The sequence below is a fragment of the Zootoca vivipara genome, chromosome 1, assembly GCF_965207765.1.
Source record: "Zootoca vivipara chromosome 1, rZooViv2.hap1.1, whole genome shotgun sequence".
Classification (NCBI taxonomy): domain Eukaryota; kingdom Metazoa; phylum Chordata; class Lepidosauria; order Squamata; family Lacertidae; genus Zootoca; species Zootoca vivipara.
Genome location: NC_142582.1, coordinates 82,828,413 through 82,849,083, shown reverse-complemented (window position 1 = coordinate 82,849,083; position 20,671 = coordinate 82,828,413). Strand labels below are relative to the sequence as shown.

Below are 20,671 nucleotides of genomic sequence, written 5' to 3'. Positions count from 1 at the left end.
GAAGTGTGCATGCACATGAAAGCTCATACCAATAACAAACTTAGTTGGTCTTTAAGGTGCTACTGGAAGGAATTTTTTTAATTTTGTTTCGACTACGGCAGACCAACACGGCTACCTACCTGTAACTACTCATGATATTGTAACCTGATGCCTATCTTTGATTAAATTCTACAGTAGCCCCATACAGCATCAAGTAGTATGGAATCAAATCTCATGGACTCATCATATTCCTTAATGGCAGATGTTGTAGGCATGGGCAGACTTGATGCTTGTGGGATTTGTTTTTATTAAAACTATTGAGATCCACCAAGCAGCGCTAGGTACAAGGTAGTGGCCGGCACAGGCAGAAAAATGGCTTCTCAAGTGGTGGAAGCAAGTGCAATGGGAACAGGAACCAGGGGCAAGAAAGCTGACCTCCAGACCATTTTCCAGAGAAGGAGCAATGACCTGATCTGCCAGAATGCCGTGATTGACCTTTCCTGCTCTTCAGGTGAAAGAGACTGAAAGCTTCTTAGTTATTTGGGAAAATATCATTTCAGTATTTCTCTCTGCTACATACAAATCAGCAATATGCTTCGTATCTGAAGAAGTGTGCATGCACACGAAAGCTCATACCAAAATATAAACTTAGTTGGTCTTTAAGGTGCTACTGAAGGAATTTTTTTTTTTGCTTCGACTCAGACCAACACGGCTACCTACCTGTAACTAGCAATATGCAAGTTAGGGATTTAGAAAAAAGGTGAAGGCACACAACCCCGAGTTTTACTGGTTACTTATCTAGCGATGCAATAGTGTGCATATCTCAATGAAAATGGAACTTGGTTCTTACTATTTCTATTTACAGGTTATGTTGCGGGACACTCTGGAGAGAGGGTGCCTCCCACTATACTTGGTAGGCAGGGTCTCCAGGGAGAAGAGTGGCACCCGAGACCAAACCAGCAGAGCCAAAATAAGCTCCTCAACCCCATGATGAACATGTCTACCCCACCCCTGGAATCTCAGGAACCATGTGGAAAATTCTAACAAGGTGTGGGGTGAAGAAAACAACCTCTGGACAAGCAAAGGCACTAAATATCATGTGCTATATGAAAAATAACCAAGGCAAAGAATCAGAAAAACATTCTAGTAGGCAGCAGAGGACAACAAACTAGAGAAGGGGAGATAACATAAGGAAAAAAAGAACAGTGATAAGTTGCAGGAAAGACTCAGTCAGATAGATCCCCCCTCCCAAGACAAGAAAGAAAAGGGTAAGTCTGGAGGGAAGGACGATTCCACCTGGAAAAGGACTTGAATAGCTTGAATCATAGAATTGGAAGGGACCACGAAGATCATTTAGTCCACCCAATGTGGGGCTCCAACCCACAACCCTGAGATTAAGAGTCTCATGCTCTACCAACTGAGCTATAGATGAACAGTTCCAATGACCCTCCCTATCAAGTCCAATGGGAAGGATCATCCTCACTACAAAATGTCCTCTGACCTAATCTGGCAAAAATGTAATACTACTAGCTTTGCGATCCAGCAATGGTAATAAGTGTTGGAGCAGATTTCCATGTGTGCTTATCTTGCTGAAGCTGAAGCTGCCGGCTGGATGTGCAAGGTATGTATGGTGATGCACCTGCCTACCATATTTAAAGGAACTTGTGAGCCTCTGTTTTGGACCATCAGTTGAGACCTACATGTACGTCTAAGCTCAGTGGGAGCCATTGTCATTTACGATTTCAAGCCTTCAGCAGTAACTAGGGTCTGGCATGCCTGATCTCCAAGTTGACATTAGGCAGGAACTGGCTGCTCTTAGTTCCTAGTTGATCATATGTAGTTGATCATTGCTGAGGAGAAAAAGGTCTGAGGAGGGAAGTCTGCTCTAGGGGTATAAGCTTTCCCTGTGCCTTAAAGTTTAGACTGTGCTGCATTCTAATTTGCAGCACGCGGACAAGTGTGATCCTATTCTCCCCCTCAATGCAACTGGAAATGTGTGGAGTCAAATGCCCAGAGAGTCACATATAGAACACAATCCAAAGACCGCTTGTACTCCAGTGCAAAGCTGAACCTGTTCCCTATTGTACATTCAATACAACTTAAGGTAACTGCACCACATTTGAGGTAAAATACATTTGACTATATAAAAGGAGAGGCCAGCATTCTCTTCATTAACATAATTCTTTATTTTTGTTCCAAGTTATGTGCCCTTGTTGATTCAACAATGAGACATGGAGCTTCAAGTCCTTCACTGATCAAGGTGGGTACTGATTTGGAAACAGACTGTTTGCCTTGTTTGCTAAAATGCTCTCACTTTCTCTAACTTGTAGAGTCACAGAGCACGTGGACAAATGCCTTTAACATTTGCACCTTACACTCAGCTGGGTAAAACAAATAATTAGTAAAGACAGGCTAAGGGCTGCAGAGGGTTTCACATATATATGGATATAAAATCTCTTAAATAATGTTTTGTCTTATTTCCCTTTTCTTCAGGTAACCAAAATAAAAATGCTTTTACAACTAGATGTTGTGCTTGCCGTTTCTCCTCCCCCCCTTAAAAACAGTACAAAAATGGGTCTGCAGCCACCTGCATTCTTATCTGACAATCTCTGAGCTGGCAATGCTGTAATGTGGACTGGAAGAAATGGTAAAATGTGAGTTTCGGATGGATAAAAATCTTCTTCCTACATAGAGTGTCTGGTGCAATGATGTGCTTTGCATTTTCATAGATATGCTAGACAAGAAGCAGGTTACATTCTATGCTGGCACCAATTTGTTTTACGGAAAAAATCTAAGGATGTTTGGGTCACAGGCATGTGGAAAGTTTCTGGGCTCAATATTTAATCATACAGATGTTTAGTAAAAATGTTTTTTTCTGTAATGCTTCCAAGGATGCTTTCGTTTCTGAAAAATAAAAACAACCCCCAATTCTTAGTAAAAATCCTGGTTTCCCAATTTATATTAGCACACCTCATTACAAGCATAAAAGTGAAGAATGATTCGGTTGTCTTTTAAAAACAAAAGGGAAAAATGAAGATCTTTAAGGAGAACGTCTTTCTTTTTTCATGAGTAAATGACACTGAATGGCACGGATCCGATTCTTCGCTGGTGCAAACTCGGGTTGGAGTTTCAATGTTGATTCATACCATCTCATGGCTTTCTCAAACTCCTCCTGTAGGGCCCAGATGCAAAATGATTAGTGGTCAAAGTACCATAAGCCCCAGCAAAGCACCTACCAAACAGGTACCATGCTATCGATAGCAGGGCTATCGTGTTGAACATCAGGCTAAATTTCACACTGCTGCTTGTTGGATCGAGTCAGGAACAAAAACAACAGCTGAATTCTGGCACCTTTCAATAAGCCATAGTTTAAGGTAAGCTTGCTGGCCATAGCAAGAAACTATGTATTTTTTAAAAAAATACCGGAAATAAAATAAACTTGGAAGTAGATGCTTTGAATCTCTTGCTCGCAGCAATGCTTCAAAAGGGGAAGGGGAATGGAAGTGTGTAAGGCTGCTTCTGCTCATTTCTGCAGTGCTAAAAAATGGTTAAGGGTTATATCCGATCAGGGCCTTTGTATAAAGACATTAACTAAGGAGCCTGGGACTCGATATCTTACTTTTGTGTTACGGTAGCCACTGAAAAATGGGAGTTGTATGCACACTGTTCCGCATGAGAAGCTGTTTGTGCAAGGCAATGCACTGTATGCATCACACTGCATCAGCTCAAACTACACCAGCAGTGCATGCCAAACTAAACAACACACACAACATGACAGGCGGTATGTAACTATATAAATTCTTTTTTTAAAATTCTTTTAAATTCTTTTTAAAAATACGATTCAACATATCATATCAAAATATGTGCTTCTGTAGACAGACTTATATAAACAAAACATTAAAAATTAAAAAGAATTTTTAAAAAGAATTTATATTGTTACATGCAGTCTGTCACATTGTGTGTGTTGTTTAGTTTTGCATTTATGCGACAAAGTGTTTGGTAGAGTTTTGTGCATAAGCAGCCAACATACAAACTGCTTCCCCTGAGGACCAGGGTGTTGTTGTTTTTTGCCAGTGGCAGTGGTAACATAGAAATTGGCCTGAAATCATGGAATTAGTTTATGGCTCTTCAATGACTTAGCACACGTTATTTCCAGTTTAGCACTACCTTCAGGAAATGGAAATAATATGGTCACGTTTTGCTGAGTGATGCAGATTTTTGGTTTTTTGGTGCTTTTTTTTAAGGCTTAGCTTTTAAATGAAAATAAAATAAGAACGGTCAAAATCAGTTTATGAAGTATATTGTGTCAGGAGGAGATGGATCATGTGGAGTTTTACATGTCAAGATGGGACAACCAGTAGCATCATATTGGAAAACTAAAAGCCATAGAATTTCACGGCATCATCAGCTAAGATCTGTTTTCCCCTTTGCTACTCCTGGCTGTTCTTATACCGGAAGAGAACACTTCTAACCTGCTACCATTCTCATGTCAAGATGTTCCTCACATCCAATGTAGTCATTCATGCGGTTATTGCACTCCCTGATGACCCAAATACTCCAGACTCAAACATTAGACTGGCAGAAGGGCATGGGCAGGTCATTGGCTAATTCCACACTCCACTGAATTTTGCCCCTAATCTATGCCTTATTTGAATGCACCTTCCTACAATTAAGGCCATAATTTTGACATTGATAACACCTTTACATTTATCAAAATGCAGAATTGCTGCCATTTCTGCAATTGCTCCTATGTTGACCTGTCTTCACACAAAAACTTCTGTCAATGTTGGTAACACATCGCTTTTGCGTTATGTGAACTTGCTGCCAGCAAAATTTCATGGATAGATGTTTTCCCATCTATTCACAACTGTGTGCATACAAATATGTGTAAAGGCATTCTAAGATATATCCCTTATCCTTGTTCATAGTAAGAATGACCCTCCCAGCAGATCATCCCAGACAGAAGGAGCTTTTTATTTATATTTTTTAACAAAGCCAGCCACTGCCTCTGGTGGCTGCTGGAGAGATGGTGGTTGCCAGGGCAACAGAGAGTGACATGGGAAGAAGAAGACCATGGTGCTGTTTCCAGGTTGCCAGTGATGCAATGCTCTCTTTGATTGCCTCCCCCATCAACTGAGATGCTTCTGCAGCCTACAGTGTCCTATCAAATGCTAGCCAGGCTTCATGCCAAGGGGGAATAGGTCACGTGCTATGAGGGTGCCTAAAACTACTACAGGAAGAAAAAGGAAGAGTAGCATGGCAAAGCACAGTGCAGGACGCTGCCCCCACCCTAATGCTAGGGACTGGGGCAGGCAAGCACCACGGGCACCAAACCAGAGGGCAACTTGATCTGAATTGGGAAGTTGGAGACACCCACATGGCCTTTTGAGAATTAGCCAGATGATATCAACCGCCAGAAACCAACAAAATCAAAAGGGACGAGACTCTACCTACCAGCTACATGACTAATTGCTGTCTCCACACACAACTGTGGTTTCTCTCCTTGTTCCTAAACTCTACTTATCTGTAACACAGGAGAATCAGGGTGCTACGAAAGGAAAGGGAACCGAATCTAATGATTATTCACTTACCATTGCTACATAGACATTAGCCAACGTGAAATGATTGACAACAAAGTGTGGGGCAATTTCTACTGCCATTGTAGCCACAATGATGGCATCATTCCAAAGCTTTGCATTGTGAAAGATGTTTGCTAGGCTTATGAGTGGCACATCCTGAAAGAGAAGAAAAGTGGAACAAATCTAGTGAGAAGAGTATGTTGCTTTAGGCCAAATCAGGTCATTGGAAATGACAGCTGCTGAAAGAACCGGCTTTGCTTATTAGGGTCAGCTTCTATTTTGGGGGCTTTTCTTTTCTTTTCTTGCACTGCCAAGGCAGATTTTAATGTATAATGGCAAAATGAAATGACAACTGTTTAACTGACAGTGTGCCAACAGAATTTCCTAAACAAATAAATCATGCTGAGATTATGAACTGTCCAAAAGGCAGTGCCTTTTTGTTGTTGTTGGGAGAAAGTGTTTGGTAGCCTGATATCCTGAAAAGTCCAGGTCATCTTTTCATTAATGTGCAGGCATGCAGCTTGCTTTGTGTTCCATTATGGGAGCACAATATTAGCTAGCCTCTGTTGTGCCTACTGCAAGCATACAAAACACAGGTTGGATCCAACTGCTCTCTTGCATTTTTGTTTTTGTTTTGGGAGGTGGAAGTTTTCCCAGCTATAATCCTCTACACTGCACACTGCCCTGTAGTGTCCTCTATCCAGAACAGATTTCCAGTGGGGGAAAGAGGCTGCAGCCAAGAGCTAAAACCAGCAAGCCAATCTAATTATTGTGAGCGGAAGTGTTTCTGCCACACTTTATATCTATTTTAAAGGCAACTGGAAGGCAACTGTAGATGATTGCCCTAAAATACTTTAAGGCTGTCTTGAAACTTCTGTATTCGGTTATTTATTTATGTGGAAGATGTTCTGGAGGCGTTAGTAACAGTGAAAGCACATAAACTTAGACACACAAACTGAAAGCTGGAAATCACAGACAGGCACACAGGTAGTACAACACATACCTTCATATGATAGGGCGTATGATGCAGAGCTTGCCGGAGGCAGTCAATTGCTTTTTTCCCTTGACCTTTTACCCTCCAGTAAAGGGCTGCCATGCTGGAGAGGACCCAAGAGGTTTGATTCTGGTGTGGCATAAAAAACACAAGATGGGGTGGGGGTGGGGACATTATCATATATTCACATTTGCACAAGGACCTTCCTCCATCCTAAGCTTATTCAAAAATTAAGACACTTAACAACTTAGTAATGCAGATCTTGTCTATGCAGACAGCATATCGAAGGGTGCTCATGGATGTCTGCAATGGGTACAATGGCTATGTGCTTTCTTACAAGAGCAGGACCTCGTATTTTGCTTAGTGCAGAAATGCTGCCACTCTTTGGTGATTTTCAGTAACTATTTTAACTACTGGTTAAGAGTTCTGTTTCCCATGAGGTGTCTCGAAGGAGTTGGATGGTCAGAGACGGGGTAGTGGGGATGAATGCCAGCATGCCTGTTTTTCAAAAGGACCAACAAAGACCCTATAATCTCTGAAAAGGTACATTTAGGGAGACCTGAGACTCTGGTTCACTGCCAAAGGGAAACAGTAAATAGGTGCCATTTGGCAGTGTAAGCGGTTTCTGGTCTAATCTGGTGTGTTTTCCGTTTAAAAAATAATATAATACTGAGATGGACACAAAGAAACATCCAATTTACACCATTTACAAGAATGTACCACTTTATAAGCAAATTTTAAACGACAATGATTGCTATTACAATCCAGAATATAATACCCACAAATAAGAAAGAGAATAATAATGATTTACTAATGTATGTTGGCTTCTGCTTTCAATTGTTTTATCACTGCCTTTCCTCAACATACTGCGGAACCTCCTCTCAGACGTCCTGCCTTTATCTCAAAGACTCATAAGGGAATATCAGTTTGATTCGGAGGCTAGGCCACTTCTTAGAGAGGAAGGACCAGACTACTCTTATGTCACCCCTTAGAATGACTACAGCAGTGGGCTTTATTTGGAACTGCCCTTGAAGATGACTCCAAAGCTTCAAGTGGTGTAGAATGCTATAGCCTGCCTCCCTGAGAATGTGAGGAAGTTGGAGCATTTTAATCAGCTTCTGGGCTCAGTTCAAGTTACCGGCTTTAACTTTTGAAGCCTCACATGCCTTCAGAGATACCTCTCCACATATGTGCCCCTTTCCCACCAGTTAAGATTTTCAACAGGTCCTCTGCTGGCATGGAATCATTTTGGGAAGTAAGGATGACCTCCACAAGAAGCCAAGCCTTCTCAGTCACTGACCCCAAATTGTGTTACCACTCCCCAGAAGTCTGCCAGAGTAAATTACATTAGAGAAGTTGCAGGAAGGTGTTCAGTTGATAAATAATGTTCCCAATGATGGCTTTACTTTTATATTTGTTGTTGATTTTTAAAAATGTGCCTTTAAAATGGTATTGGGAGCCACTTTATAAGTATATTTCCAAGAGAATATAGCCTTCCTTGTGGTGGAATTCAATGTAGCACTCACAACTGTTCTGTCTGTCCAAGTATCCCAGCTTGCCAGACAGAATGATACCTCCTCTGTGTACACCCTGTTCTCTGTGTACGCCCTGTTCTCCCGACCAACCCAGAGCCAGTTTTGGGGTGTATGCAGGGTTAGTAAGGGGCGGGGAGCAGAAGCAGAAGTCCTGATATGTATCACAGGTATTTTGGCAATACTACTGGTTACAGAGATTGCTATTAACCAGGTAAATTTAAGACAATGTGAACTTGTAAGCTCTTAGTTGTGCACACCTACCTTTTCTAGAACTTTGGCTATTCGAGTCCCAACTTGTTCTAAAGACTGTGGTGGATAATGGTCTTTCCCAAGATTCTGCAACACCTGAGGAACAAGAGAAGACAACACCTTAGGGTAATACAATCAATGCCATCTTGAAATCTGGATATTCCCTTTTGAAGATATAATCTGTTCCCTTCCGACAGGCAGCGTGCTCTTGTATCTGTGTACAGTGTTACCTCAAGTTACAAACTCCTCAGGTTACAAACGCTTCAGGTTACAAACTCCGCTAACCTGGAAGAGTTACCTCGAGTTGAGAACTTTGGCCCAGGATGAGAACAAAAATTGTGTATGACAGCAGCACAGCGGCAGCAAGAGGCCCCATTAGTGAAAGCACGCCTCTAGTTAAGAACAGTTTCAGGTTAAGAACGGACCTCCAGAATGAATTAAGTTCATAACTAGAGGTACCACTGTATAAGCTTTCTGGCATCCTACAAATGCAGCTACATGAACCAGAAGAAAATAGTAACTTCTATTCTGAAAGTGATGAGAAGCCAGGTCAGTGTCTAAACCAGGGTGTGGTGCCTTCCAGATTTTGCTGGACTACAACTCCCATCATTCCTGGCCATTGGCCACATTGGCTGGGGCTGATGGGAACTGGAATCCAACAGCTGACGAACACCATGTTTCTTATCCCTGACCTAAGACCATTCAGTTACTGGTACTTCTGCTACCGGTAGATAGTCTATATGTGGCAGCTAGACTGGTGACTGGGAGTGGCTGCCGAGACCATATAACACCGGTCCTGAAAGATCTTCATTGGCTCCCAGTATGTTTCTGAGCACAATTCAAAGCGTTGGTGCTGACCTTTAAAGCCCTAACTGGCCTCGGCCCAGTATACATGAAGGAGCACCTCCACCCCCATCATTCAGCCCAGACACTGAGGTCCAGCTCCAAGGGCCTTCTGGCGGTTCCCTCCCTGCGAGAAGTGAGGTTACAGGGAACAAGGCAGAGGGCCTTCTTGGTAGTGGCACCCGCCCTGTGGAACACCCTCCCATCAGATGTCAAGGAAATAAACAACTACCTGACTTTTAAAAGACATCTGAAGGCAGCCCTGTTTAGGGAAGTTTTTAATGTTTAATCGTGTTTTAATATTCTGTTGGGAGCCACCCAGAGTGGCTGGGGAGGCCTTGCCAGATGGGCGGGGTTTAAGTAAATAATAATAATAATAATAATAATAATAATAATAATAATAATAATAGAACTTTTGCACAATTTTATTTGGGTTGTTGGGGAAGTCAGGTTTATGGAATTTGAACTTCTGATTCACTTGAGTCACATGGCAGGATAGCGCAACAAAGGTTCGTTCTGTACAGGCACACCGTCTCCCACCACAATGTTGTGCATTAGCACACCATTGGCATGGAAGCAATATGAGCACACTTTTCATACTGCACATCTGTGAGGGACAGGGGATATCGCGAAGTCCCTCCCCTCCTGAGTTCAAGCCCGTCCCCGAGCAAAGGGGAAAGCAGGGAGAGTTCCGATTCCAGTGGGGAAGCAGGAAGTCGTGTCCGAGGCTCAGGCAAGGTAGAGGAGCCAGGGTCCCAGGTGGGACAGGAAGGGGCAAGTAAGGGGGGAAGACCCATCCCCCCAACTCCAGAATTACGCAGGAAGAGGAGGGGCAAGAGGATGGGTCTGCCAAAGCTTTTGTGTTGGAGAAAGACGCGCCAAAAGCCATTAGGAGGTTCTGAAACCGACTGACAACATCGCTCCGTGTAAATAGCAATGACTTGAGCACTGTAAATACGCAGCACCAATAAAAGAATAAAATGCAGAGCTGCGTAGCGTCGTTACTCTGAAGTAGTCCACTCCGGCCACTGTGACAGCAACCTCCTAATCATTTTTGGGCTACTTTGGAGTTGCCGGGATGAGCGTGTCAGAGGCGGAGAAGTGGCGGCAGATCGCTGAGCAAGCCCAGCTAGAACTGCAACAGCTGTCGCTGCAGGCGCAGGGAGAATTGAAGGCAGCTAAAGAGGAGACTAAGAAGGTCCAGGACGACCGGCTACAACTTGCGGAACAGGTGAGAGAGCTCCAGGAAAAAGAGCAGCATTTAAGGGCGGTGGCGGTAGACCTCCAAAACAAGCTGGATGCAGAGAAAAACAAGGCGGGAGGGGCACCCCAAGTCCAAGTGCTGCCAGGAAGGAGAGCCGGGACCCTAGTAAGCAAGTTCAATGGAGACCCGAAGGAGTTTCAGGGCTTTGAGACTGAGATTGTGTATGCTCTTGAGCTGCACCACGATGAGTTCCCTGATGATGAGCACAGAGTAGCGTTTATTGTGGAGCACCTTACAGGGGCGGCCAGGGAGTGGCTAAGACCGTTAATTGCAACAAGGAATCCTTGCATGAAGAATGTCAAACTATTTCTAGAAGGTTTGAAAACGATGTATTCGTCCGATAGTCATATGGACCAGACTAAGGAGGAACTTCATAATTTACGCCAAGGAAATATGACAGTTCGCGCGTATTGGGCGAAATTCACCATGCTGGTGCACAGATTGGGGTGGGATCTGGAGTCTGCCCCAATGCAAGCGGCGTTTTACTTGGGGTTGCATGAGGAGGTGAAGGATGAGCTCTCGAGAGGTCCAAAGCCCAGTAATATGGATCAACTGAGCAAAGCGGCTCTGGCGGTGGGGGTGAGGCAGGAATCCAGATGGAGCGACAAGCAAGCAACGCGCGCAAAGCGGGCTTGGTTCCCACGGTCGCAGGAGAAGCCACTCCCTCAACAACCCTTTCAAGCCACGCCTGGGGCCAGTCAGGACCAGGAACCCATGCAGATTGATAGCGCGCGCGCGCGGGCTTTTCAAACCCCAGCGGCGCCAAGACGCAAGGAGGGAAGGGGTGGGAATTGCTTTCTCTGCAACTCCCCCCAGCATCTCGTCAGAGACTGCCCACATCGCAGGGAGTGGCAAGGAAAGGCGGGAACGGTTGTGCCCTCCCCCACTGACGCAGCACCACAGCAGGGAAACGGGAAAGCCTGGCTGCAGGAGACAAGGGGCGGCAGCCAGGCACAGTCAGCAGACAACAGCCCCAGCCCACCCACCCGCACAGAGAGGAGCAGAGCCAGCCCACCCCTCCCAGAGCAGGAGTGGTTCTAGAAGTGACGCTCACGCTCCCAAATGGCTATCCATTGACGATCCTCGCCCTAATTGACAGTGGTGCCTCAGCCAACTTCTTCTCGAGAAACTTTGCAGAAGAGCACCAGATCCAGCTTCTGCAGCTGGATTTTCCTCTGCACGTGGCAACCATTGACGGCAGAGAGCTGCTGGGAGGGGCCATCACTCATCAAACCCCCCCCATGAGAATGACGGTTGGAAGGCACTCAGAGACACTGGCATTCAACGTCACCACCATCTCAGACCCCCCAATCGTTTTGGGCATGAGCTGGCTGGCGCGCCACGACCCCTCCATAAGTTGGCATCAGAGATGCATCACTTTTGGATCGGACTTTTGCCTGGAACATTGCATGCAGCACCAACCAGGGGAGGGGCCTCCGATAGCCACGGTGGCCACCATGCACGTCAAAGGGGGTGAGGCGATACCCAAACCATACTGGGACCTGCAGGAGGTCTTCAGTGAAGCGGAGTCCGACCACCTGCCCCCACACAGGCCTTTTGACTGCCAGATCAACCTGGTGCCTGGGGCAACTATACCCCCAGCCAAGCTGTACGCCATGTCAGACCAGGAACTGGAGGATCTGCGCGCTTTTATCGACAAGAACCTCAAGCGGGGGTTCATCAGAGAAAGCAAGGCAGCAGGGGGCAGCCCGGTCTTCTGGGTGGACAAGAAAGACACGCAACAGCGCCGTCTTGTGGTGGATTTTAGACGGCTGAATTCGATGACAGAGCCAGTGGCTTTCCCCATGCCCAGAGTGGATGATCTCCTGACAGCGGCACGCAGAGGCAAGATTTTCACCAAGCTAGACCTGAGGGGGGCGTACAACTTGATCAGGATCCGGGAAGGCGATGAGTGGAAAACCACGATGTTCACGCCTCTGGGCTCTTTTGAATATCTGGTGATGCCCTTCGGGTTGCAAGGGGGCTCAGCATGCTTCCAGGCCTTCATGCACCACGTCCTGGGGTCCCTACTCTTCAGGAAATGCTTGGTCTTTCTGGATGACATCCTTATTTACTCCAACGACCCAGTGCAGCACGTGAAGGACGTCAGGGAGGTGTTACAGCGCCTGAAGGAGAACCACCTGTATGTGAAGCTGGAGAAGTGCAAGTTTCACACCAAGGAGGTGGACTTCCTGGGCTACAAGCTGTCAGACAAGGGGCTGGCAATGGACAAGGACAAGGTGCAGACCATCCTGGACTGGCACAGCCCCAGGACGCGCAAAGATGCCCAACGCCTACTAGGCTTTGCCAACTTCTACAGGAAGTTCATCAAGAACTTCTCTCGAGTTACGGCTCCCATCACTGACTGCCTGAGAGGCAAGCAGAAGTTCAGGTGGACACCAGAGGCGCAAGCAGCGTTCGAAAGCCTCAAGAGGGTGTTCGCCTCAGACCAGAACCTGTTCCACGTGGTTCAGGACGCGCCCCTACGCATTGAAACAGATGCTTCTGATAAGGCTGTGGGCGCCATTTTGTTGCAACTGGACGCCAACAGAGAGTGGAGACCCTGTGCCTTCTTCTCCAGGAAGTTGACCCAGCCCGAGCGAAACTACACAGTTTTTGATCGGGAACTTCTTGCGATCCACGCGGCGTTCCAGCACTGGAGACACTTCCTGGTGGGCGCCAAGCACCCCATCCAGGTGTGCACAGACCACAAGAACCTGGAGTTCTGGAGAACTGCCAGGGTGCTCAACCAGCGGCAGATACGGTGGGCGGAGTTCTTCTCGAACTTCAACTTCTCCATACACTACATCCCAGGAGAGCAGAATGTCAGGGCGGATGCCCTCTCCCGCAAGCCAGAGTACATGGAGGAGGAGGCGCCACCAGCCCCAAGGCACATTTTCCCCCCGTCGGCATGGTCCTGCGGAGCAGCAGTGGTGAGCGAGGCAGAACTCACAGCACTGACGGCAGCGGATGAATTTGCCAACCGCATCTTCAGAGAACTGAGAGGGGGGAGGGAGCAGGCAAAAGACTTTGCAGAACGCAGAGGGCTGCTTTTCTACAAGGGTGCGCTGTACCTACCCACCACCCAGCTTCGACGTACGGTCCTCAAGCAGATGCACGACAACCCTACAGCGGGGCATTTTGGAAGGGACAAGACCACTCACCTAGTCATGAGACACTTCTGGTGGCCAGGGGTGAGGGAAGATGTTCGAGACTATGTAAGGGGCTGTACCACCTGCCAGCGGGCGAAGGTGGTCAGAGCAGCGCCACCAGGGTTGCTGGAGCCCTTAGCCACACCACACAGGCCGTGGGAAGTGGTGTCCATGGACTTCATCACAGATCTGCCTTCGTCCAGGGGTAAGACTGCAGTGTTGGTGGTGGTGGACCTCATGTCCAAAATGTGTCACTTTATACCGTGTGCCAGGGCAGTCTCGGCAGAAGAGACAGCCAAACTGTTTGTTGATCACATTTTCAGACTGCATGGATTACCTTTAAGGGTTATTTCGGATCGTGGCCGCCAATTTGTTTCCAGGTTCTGGCGGCGGCTCATGAACCTCCTGCAGGTGGAGGTCAGCTTGTCGACGGCTAGACACCCGCAGACCAACGGGTTCGGAGAGCACCGAGTTTTTAGGCTTCCAGTCGTCACCGACACATGGGGGGGGCCTGGGGAGGGGTGAAGGAGAGCTTGGGAGGGGGGTGGATGTGAGGGACAGGGGATATCGCGAAGTCCCTCCCCTCCTGAGTTCAAGCCCGTCCCCGAGCAAAGGGGAAAGCAGGGAGAGTTCCGATTCCAGTGGGGAAGCAGGAAGTCGTGTCCGAGGCTCAGGCAAGGTAGAGGAGCCAGGGTCCCAGGTGGGACAGGAAGGGGCAAGTAAGGGGGGAAGACCCATCCCCCCAACTCCAGAATTACGCAGGAAGAGGAGGGGCAAGAGGATGGGTCTGCCAAAGCTTTTGTGTTGGAGAAAGACGCGCCAAAAGCCATTAGGAGGTTCTGAAACCGACTGACAACATCGCTCCGTGTAAATAGCAATGACTTGAGCACTGTAAATACGCAGCACCAATAAAAGAATAAAATGCAGAGCTGCGTAGCGTCGTTACTCTGAAGTAGTCCACTCCGGCCACTGTGACAACATCCTTTCCCCACAGGTGTCCTGCACATCTGTTTTAATGCTAAAGTACAAGCTGGAAGTACAAGAAACCTTCTGCGTTGGCACTGCCAACTGTCAACATCTGTTTCACACATGCTGCTAAACTACCACTAGCACTGGGTAGACAGCAATAGGAAATGTTACCTGCAATGTGCAAAGAAGCTTCTTACCAGCGTGTGTGTGTGTGAAGCCCACAGGTTAGCCTACCTCTTTCAGCTGACTCTCTCCCATGTAATGAAGACTAGCCCGATTGGCAACACCTTGAAGGTGATCCAAAGTATGCATGCTGGCAGGTAAGTTGGCACTGCAGAGAGGTTCCACGGCAGGTTCTTGCAGCTGGGTTGCAAAATCTATGTGTTCCGTAATACTAGAAATGAAGGGAAGGCCAAATCTCATCACAAATGAAGTATTCAGAGAAAGAGGTTGAAGGAGCAACAGTTCCAGGGCAGCAATAGCTTCTCCACAACACATTGTATGTCTGCACCCTACCAGCTGGTTTCAAGTTATTTATTTAGTTAAAAAAAAATCTATAGTGACTTATAACTGAACTCCTCCCAATAGCTTATAAATAAAATTCAAAACATAAGTGAATAAGTAGCAACATAAGTAAATAAGTAGCACTAAAATCCATTCTTTAGTCCGGATGTTAATTGTATCTTAATACAGACATCTTAAGAGGCACACTCCAGGGCTGGCTAGTTGCTCCTGTACCAGCCTTATATCGGGACTGAGGACTGGCATGTTCCTTTTGCTTCTACCGTTTGCCTCTGCATTCTGGAACAACCATTTGTACTGACAAAGTGGTCAGCATACCAAATTATTATTTGTATGCTTGTGTCAAAACTTGGAACATCTCAGCCCACTGTCTCCTCCAAGTACAGCTATACTTTGAGTAGTCTGTCTGTCACTCAATAATAGATTGATATGTGCTTCTATTTCATTGCCCTGATCCTCCAAATGAAACAAGTTCAGCTAATCAGCTTTGAATGCTTGCACAAGTCTTCTCAATTTTCAATGAGATTCATCTTAAGATAGTAAAGAAAAAAAAGGAGCTTCCTTTAAAAAAAGGGGAATAGATTTGATCTTCATTTTAAACAAAGAGCTTTTATTGAAAAAAAAAACTCTTATAATAATGCTTAAGGGAGAAGCAGGGTACTCAAAACTGTTACTACCATTCATTGCAAAATCCAGAAATTACTTATGGAGCAAGAAGACAACTGGCAGCTTTCCCAATCCTAGTATGTGGATATGTAACAGCAAGCTTCCAAATCTTTCATCATGCATTCCTTTAGCATCAGGTTTCACTTTCCCACAGTGAGATGGTATAAATGCTGAAACTGCCAGTGAAACTTCATGGGAGTTAAGAAATTTGTTAATAAGCTAGACAGTAAGTTCCAGAGTCAACAGATTGTGTTAGAAGATGACATGATTCCTGTTCACTCAGCATTGTATTATATCAACCGGGCTTAGGTCCTGGCTTTAGCAACAAAATTTTCAAGCCGGCTACATGAGAATATATTATTTAAAAAGTGGCATTCCACACTGGGCAGCAACTCACACAGCTTTCAGGTTATGTGCTTCCGTAAGAGAGCTCCAAAGATGATTTAAAAGTTGAGAGGTACATATAAAAATACTCAAGAGACATTGCTGCTTTAGTGACATGCCACCTGCACTATGGCAATGTGCTCTATGTGGGGCTGCTTTTGAAGATGGTTGACAGATTGATACTAGGGCAGAATGTGGCTGTCATAACACTGAATTTACTTTTGGATGTCACCATCTTGAACATTTATCTAATAACTTGACTACCTCGCTGCTCATTCCTAACTCCACATCATTTACGAACTGTTAAGTCTTTTAAGTTCTGCAGGGCAGGAGAAACTGCACTGTTAACAGATGGTGACATATTGTGTGTTAAAGGAGACAAAGGTGATTACCCTGGGATACTATGGATGACTTGATTAGGTAAAAAGGTAAAGGTAAAGGACCCCTGGACAGTTAAGTCCAGTCAAAGGCGACTGGGGTTGTGGTGCTCATCTTGCTTCAGGCCGAGAGAGCTGGTTTTTGTCCACAGACAGCTTTCCGGGTCATGTGGCCAGCATGACTAAACCGCTTCTGGCACAACGGAACACCATGACATAAGCCGGAGTGCACGGAAACGCTGTTTACCTTCCTGTAGCAGCAGTACCTATTTTGTCTACTTGCACTGGTGTGCTTTCAAACTGCTAGGTTGGCAGAAGCTGGGACATAGCCATGGGAGCTCATCCTGTTGCGCGGATTTGAATTGCCAACCTTCTGATCGGCAAGCCCAAGAGGCTCGGTGGTTTAGACCACAGTGCCACCCGCGTCCCTTGTATGACACGATTAGCCTCCGTATAACAGTGTGGCTGGAGTAGGCAGAGTTCAGTGCACCAGCCCATAATATTTTAGAACACTGATCAGTCTTCACCAGCCTGGTGACCTTTAGCTGTTTTGGATTCCAATTCCCATCAGCTCCAGTCAGCATGCAGCGAGGGCGCCAAGCTCGTGAAGGGCACCACAGATTACCTGTACTGGTTTGTGCACTAACCCGGTTTGTTTTCAAGAAAAAACACTCACTCGATATTTTTAGCAGAAACAGCAAGCCATGTGCTGGCTACTGTGGTAAGTTCTACTCTGCGAAGTTTTATGCACTCATCAGGACTTGGCCAACCCAAGCTGCGGTAGTCTCGCCTTTTCCCTGGAAAGAAGCAAACAAGTTTTTAGTATTAAGTCTGAACACAGCCAAAAATGCAGTGTACAAATCAAAATAAGGGATATTGCAGCTTGCTAACTGTTATAGATAACTGCTCATGTGAGTGTTCTAATCATGTGAACAGGTCAACATCTAAAGTGGGAGACATATAGAAGATTGTGATGGATACATTTGTGTCTGAAAAAAAAATCGCAAGGTGCATTTTCCTATTTATTAGACACTGCAATTTTCTGTTGCATCCCCTACTTCAGTCAATAATTTATACAGGGGAAAAGAAATGGATAATTAAAATACAAGTATCAACATAATTATCAATACTAGTCCTAAGGTAAGAGGTCAAAGGAAACTCCAAGCTAAAAGAACTTTGGGATCTATATCCAGAAATTCTGCAACCATACACACAATATGAAAAGCTTCAATATTTTCTTTACACAATGGTTGAATATATTCTACTTTGCAACTTTTTGAACAGCAAATTGTGAATAGACTTCTGCTGCTCAGATCCATGTATGGAGACATAGGAGCCAACTCCTAGAGGGTGAGGGGGTCTTCAGCCCCCCCCCCCCACAATATGTGAGGGGGCTTGGCCTCTGCAAAGTGGATGGGCATTGCCATTCAAATGGTGTGTGTGCACTGCATCATGCGGTCGATTATGTGGTGCGGGGCTTGCCTCCTCCCCAATATTTTCTTCAGGTTGGGGTCCCTGTATAGAGGTGTGGCTTGGTGTGATTTTTTTTTTTTACTGTCCAGCACAGGTGGATTTAGGGGAGCATGACCGGTTCAGTTGCACTGGGTACAGAGCCTTGGGGGCGCCCCAACTATTATGTAAAGTGGAAGGCAAAAGGCAGGGTTTGGGCACTGAATTTTGGCATCACACAAGGCGCCACTCAGCCCAGTCTTAGTTCATAAGACCAAGAGCCCTGGAAGTCTCTGCTGGTAAGTGTAGTAGTATTACAAAAAAAGGCAGCAAATAGACAACACAGGTGGAAGAAGCTGGCAGACGTCCCTTAGGAAACAACAGTCCTATCCCTGCTTTGCCATGATTCTGTACATCCCATCCCTACTCTGGGGTTTTAGGACCATCTATTTTTATGCTCTCTTGGCCTTGCTATGTTTGTTAAGCTTGGCTCAGGTGGTGCCTTGCTCCCAAGTTGCATTCAGCCATGGCATTTGGCATGGTTGCTTAGTCTTCTCTTAGTCCCAGGATGGTAACATGAATGCTTCTCCAACAAAATCATGCTACTAAAGAGAGAATGAAAGAGACGAGGGTAGCTTAAGTGGCTCAGATCAAGAAGCATTTTAAATGCCCTCACCAACATGAATACAGCCCCCACTCCTTATTATGAGGTAAGTAAAAGGGGTAAGATAGCAATTCTTCTACACAGAGATACATTCAGAAACCCAAATTTGACTCCGAGCTTTACTCTGAAGTAATTTAGACAAAGGTTAATTAAGCCCTATGCCACATTTTAACCCATAGAACCTCACAGTTTTGTTGTTTGTTTGTCCCTAATTCATGTATGATGAATATAACCTGTGGAGTCCTCAGGTCTTAAGTCACACTTTTCTTCGTGTTCATTCCGCTCGCATGACTGTGACTTTGGCTATTGGGAAATATTGTATTGTTATACATCTAACACAATCTCACTGACTACAGCAAAAGGCTACACTGTCGTTCCAGGATAGAAGTGTCAACAGACTTACATTCTTTTTTAAAAAAGGTTCCCCACTCCTCACCTATGTAATAATTTCTTATGCTTCACTTGAATCAATCATGAATAAAACACAACCTGAAGCTCTAACAGAATATATAATCCTTTAAAAATATATACCTGGTGGTCCTGGGGAGGGTATTTTTGGCCCACTGATCTCCAATGCCATTTGGTAAAGGTTATCATTTTCTCCATTTACTCCCTCCTCTCCATGTCTTCCTGCTGGCTCTTGTGGATCTAGGTTTTCTGTTTTGGGTTTCTTTACACGTTTCACTTGGAATGTTATCTGTCAAAGAAAAAAACACATCATGAGGGTTAGCAACCAAATATATCAGACGTGCTGTTGAGAATAAAGAGATAGCTGGCTTTCGGTGGTCTGAGTTGATTTCAAGGACAATTTCCAGACAGTTTCTCTTTTCCCTGGAACTCCTGGCCCTCCTCCTTCTGATTGCATTTAATTCATCAAATTGCACAAGTATATAAAAATAATTCACTTAACACAAGGTTGGGCAACAATTCAGCACTGAGGACCACACTTGCAACAGACAATCAACATTGCATGGAGAGAGTCTCCCGGGGGAGATAGAGAAGTTTGGGGGGGGCCACTGGGTCTGTGGTTCGTCACCCCTGTCATAGGACTAACATGGTGAGGGTAAAGAGAACCATAGGGTCACTTAAATTTTACTCACAGAAGACCTACTGAAACTAATAGAAAACTAACACAGTCATGTTTATAACATTTTATAACAATTGACAATTACAACTGATGAACATCAATGAAAACACACATTAGTACAGCTGAGAAACACAGAATTAATATACTATATATTATATACATCAGGCAATAATAAGAGGTCTAATAAGGAATGCTATATTCAAAATACACCTTGCTCTGTGACTAACATTGGAATGCTGAAGCAAAATGATCATTGCAGACTCAGAGGAGCAAACAGGGAGGGACTGTATAATGGCCTATGTTAAGCCTTTTCTAGCCACTTGATGTAAACTACAGGAACCAATGGGCAGACAATGTAACTAATATAGAATTTGAGTAATGTGTTCTGAAGGTTTGGCCCCCTTGTCATGGACTTTGAAGAAGCACAAACTCGGGATGAAAGGAAGAAATGAGCTAAGAGGAAGCAATGTCTGGCAAATCCTCACCGTGATCAACTACCACCCAGAAACCTATGTCCCATGGGACATACCTTGTGTGAATGTTCCCTCATGTGATTATCAGGGTGCCTGAGCAAGGCTATAGATAACCCAGAGACACTGTACAAGAAATATGCAGCTTGAGCATCTTGATGGGAGTTCTTACCCATTCAGTTTCGTCATCGTCATCATCTCCACAATCTCCAAAACAAGAGCTGGGAAGTCCGTCCTGAGAACCTTTCTTGAGGACACGGATCCCTTGCAAGTCCATCCGATGGCCTTTTACTTCCAGTGCCCCCTCAAAAGCTTCAAGAGGCCACGAATTTTCAAACTCGTCAACCAATGCCAACATTTCTTCGGACATCTGAGCATCTCCCAAACTCTCCACTTCTTCTGAACCATTGCTTTCGGCAATGACGGTGCCTGCAAAGGAGGAGCGACAAAACAAATCACTCGAAATCAAAAGCTGTATTATAGTTAGG

At 45.3% G+C, this 20,671-nt stretch overlaps 1 protein-coding gene across 1 annotated transcript in view; it reads right to left on the bottom strand.

Moving 5' to 3' along the window:
* Nucleotides 1–2,141: 2,141 nt before the first annotated feature.
* The window catches only part of TTC17 (tetratricopeptide repeat domain 17), a 66,978-nt gene continuing 48,448 nt past the window's right edge, over nucleotides 2,142–20,671 (bottom strand). The window contains exons 18-25 of the mRNA XM_035116059.3: nucleotides 20,356–20,612; nucleotides 19,158–19,323; nucleotides 17,190–17,310; nucleotides 14,799–14,958; nucleotides 8,349–8,432; nucleotides 6,562–6,681; nucleotides 5,571–5,714; nucleotides 2,142–3,151 (exon numbers count right to left, since the gene is read on the bottom strand). Of these exons, the coding sequence (XP_034971950.3) occupies nucleotides 3,020–3,151; nucleotides 5,571–5,714; nucleotides 6,562–6,681; nucleotides 8,349–8,432; nucleotides 14,799–14,958; nucleotides 17,190–17,310; nucleotides 19,158–19,323; nucleotides 20,356–20,612 (1,184 nt within the window). The 3' untranslated portion in view covers nucleotides 2,142–3,019. The remainder of the gene's footprint in view (nucleotides 3,152–5,570; nucleotides 5,715–6,561; nucleotides 6,682–8,348; nucleotides 8,433–14,798; nucleotides 14,959–17,189; nucleotides 17,311–19,157; nucleotides 19,324–20,355; nucleotides 20,613–20,671) is intronic.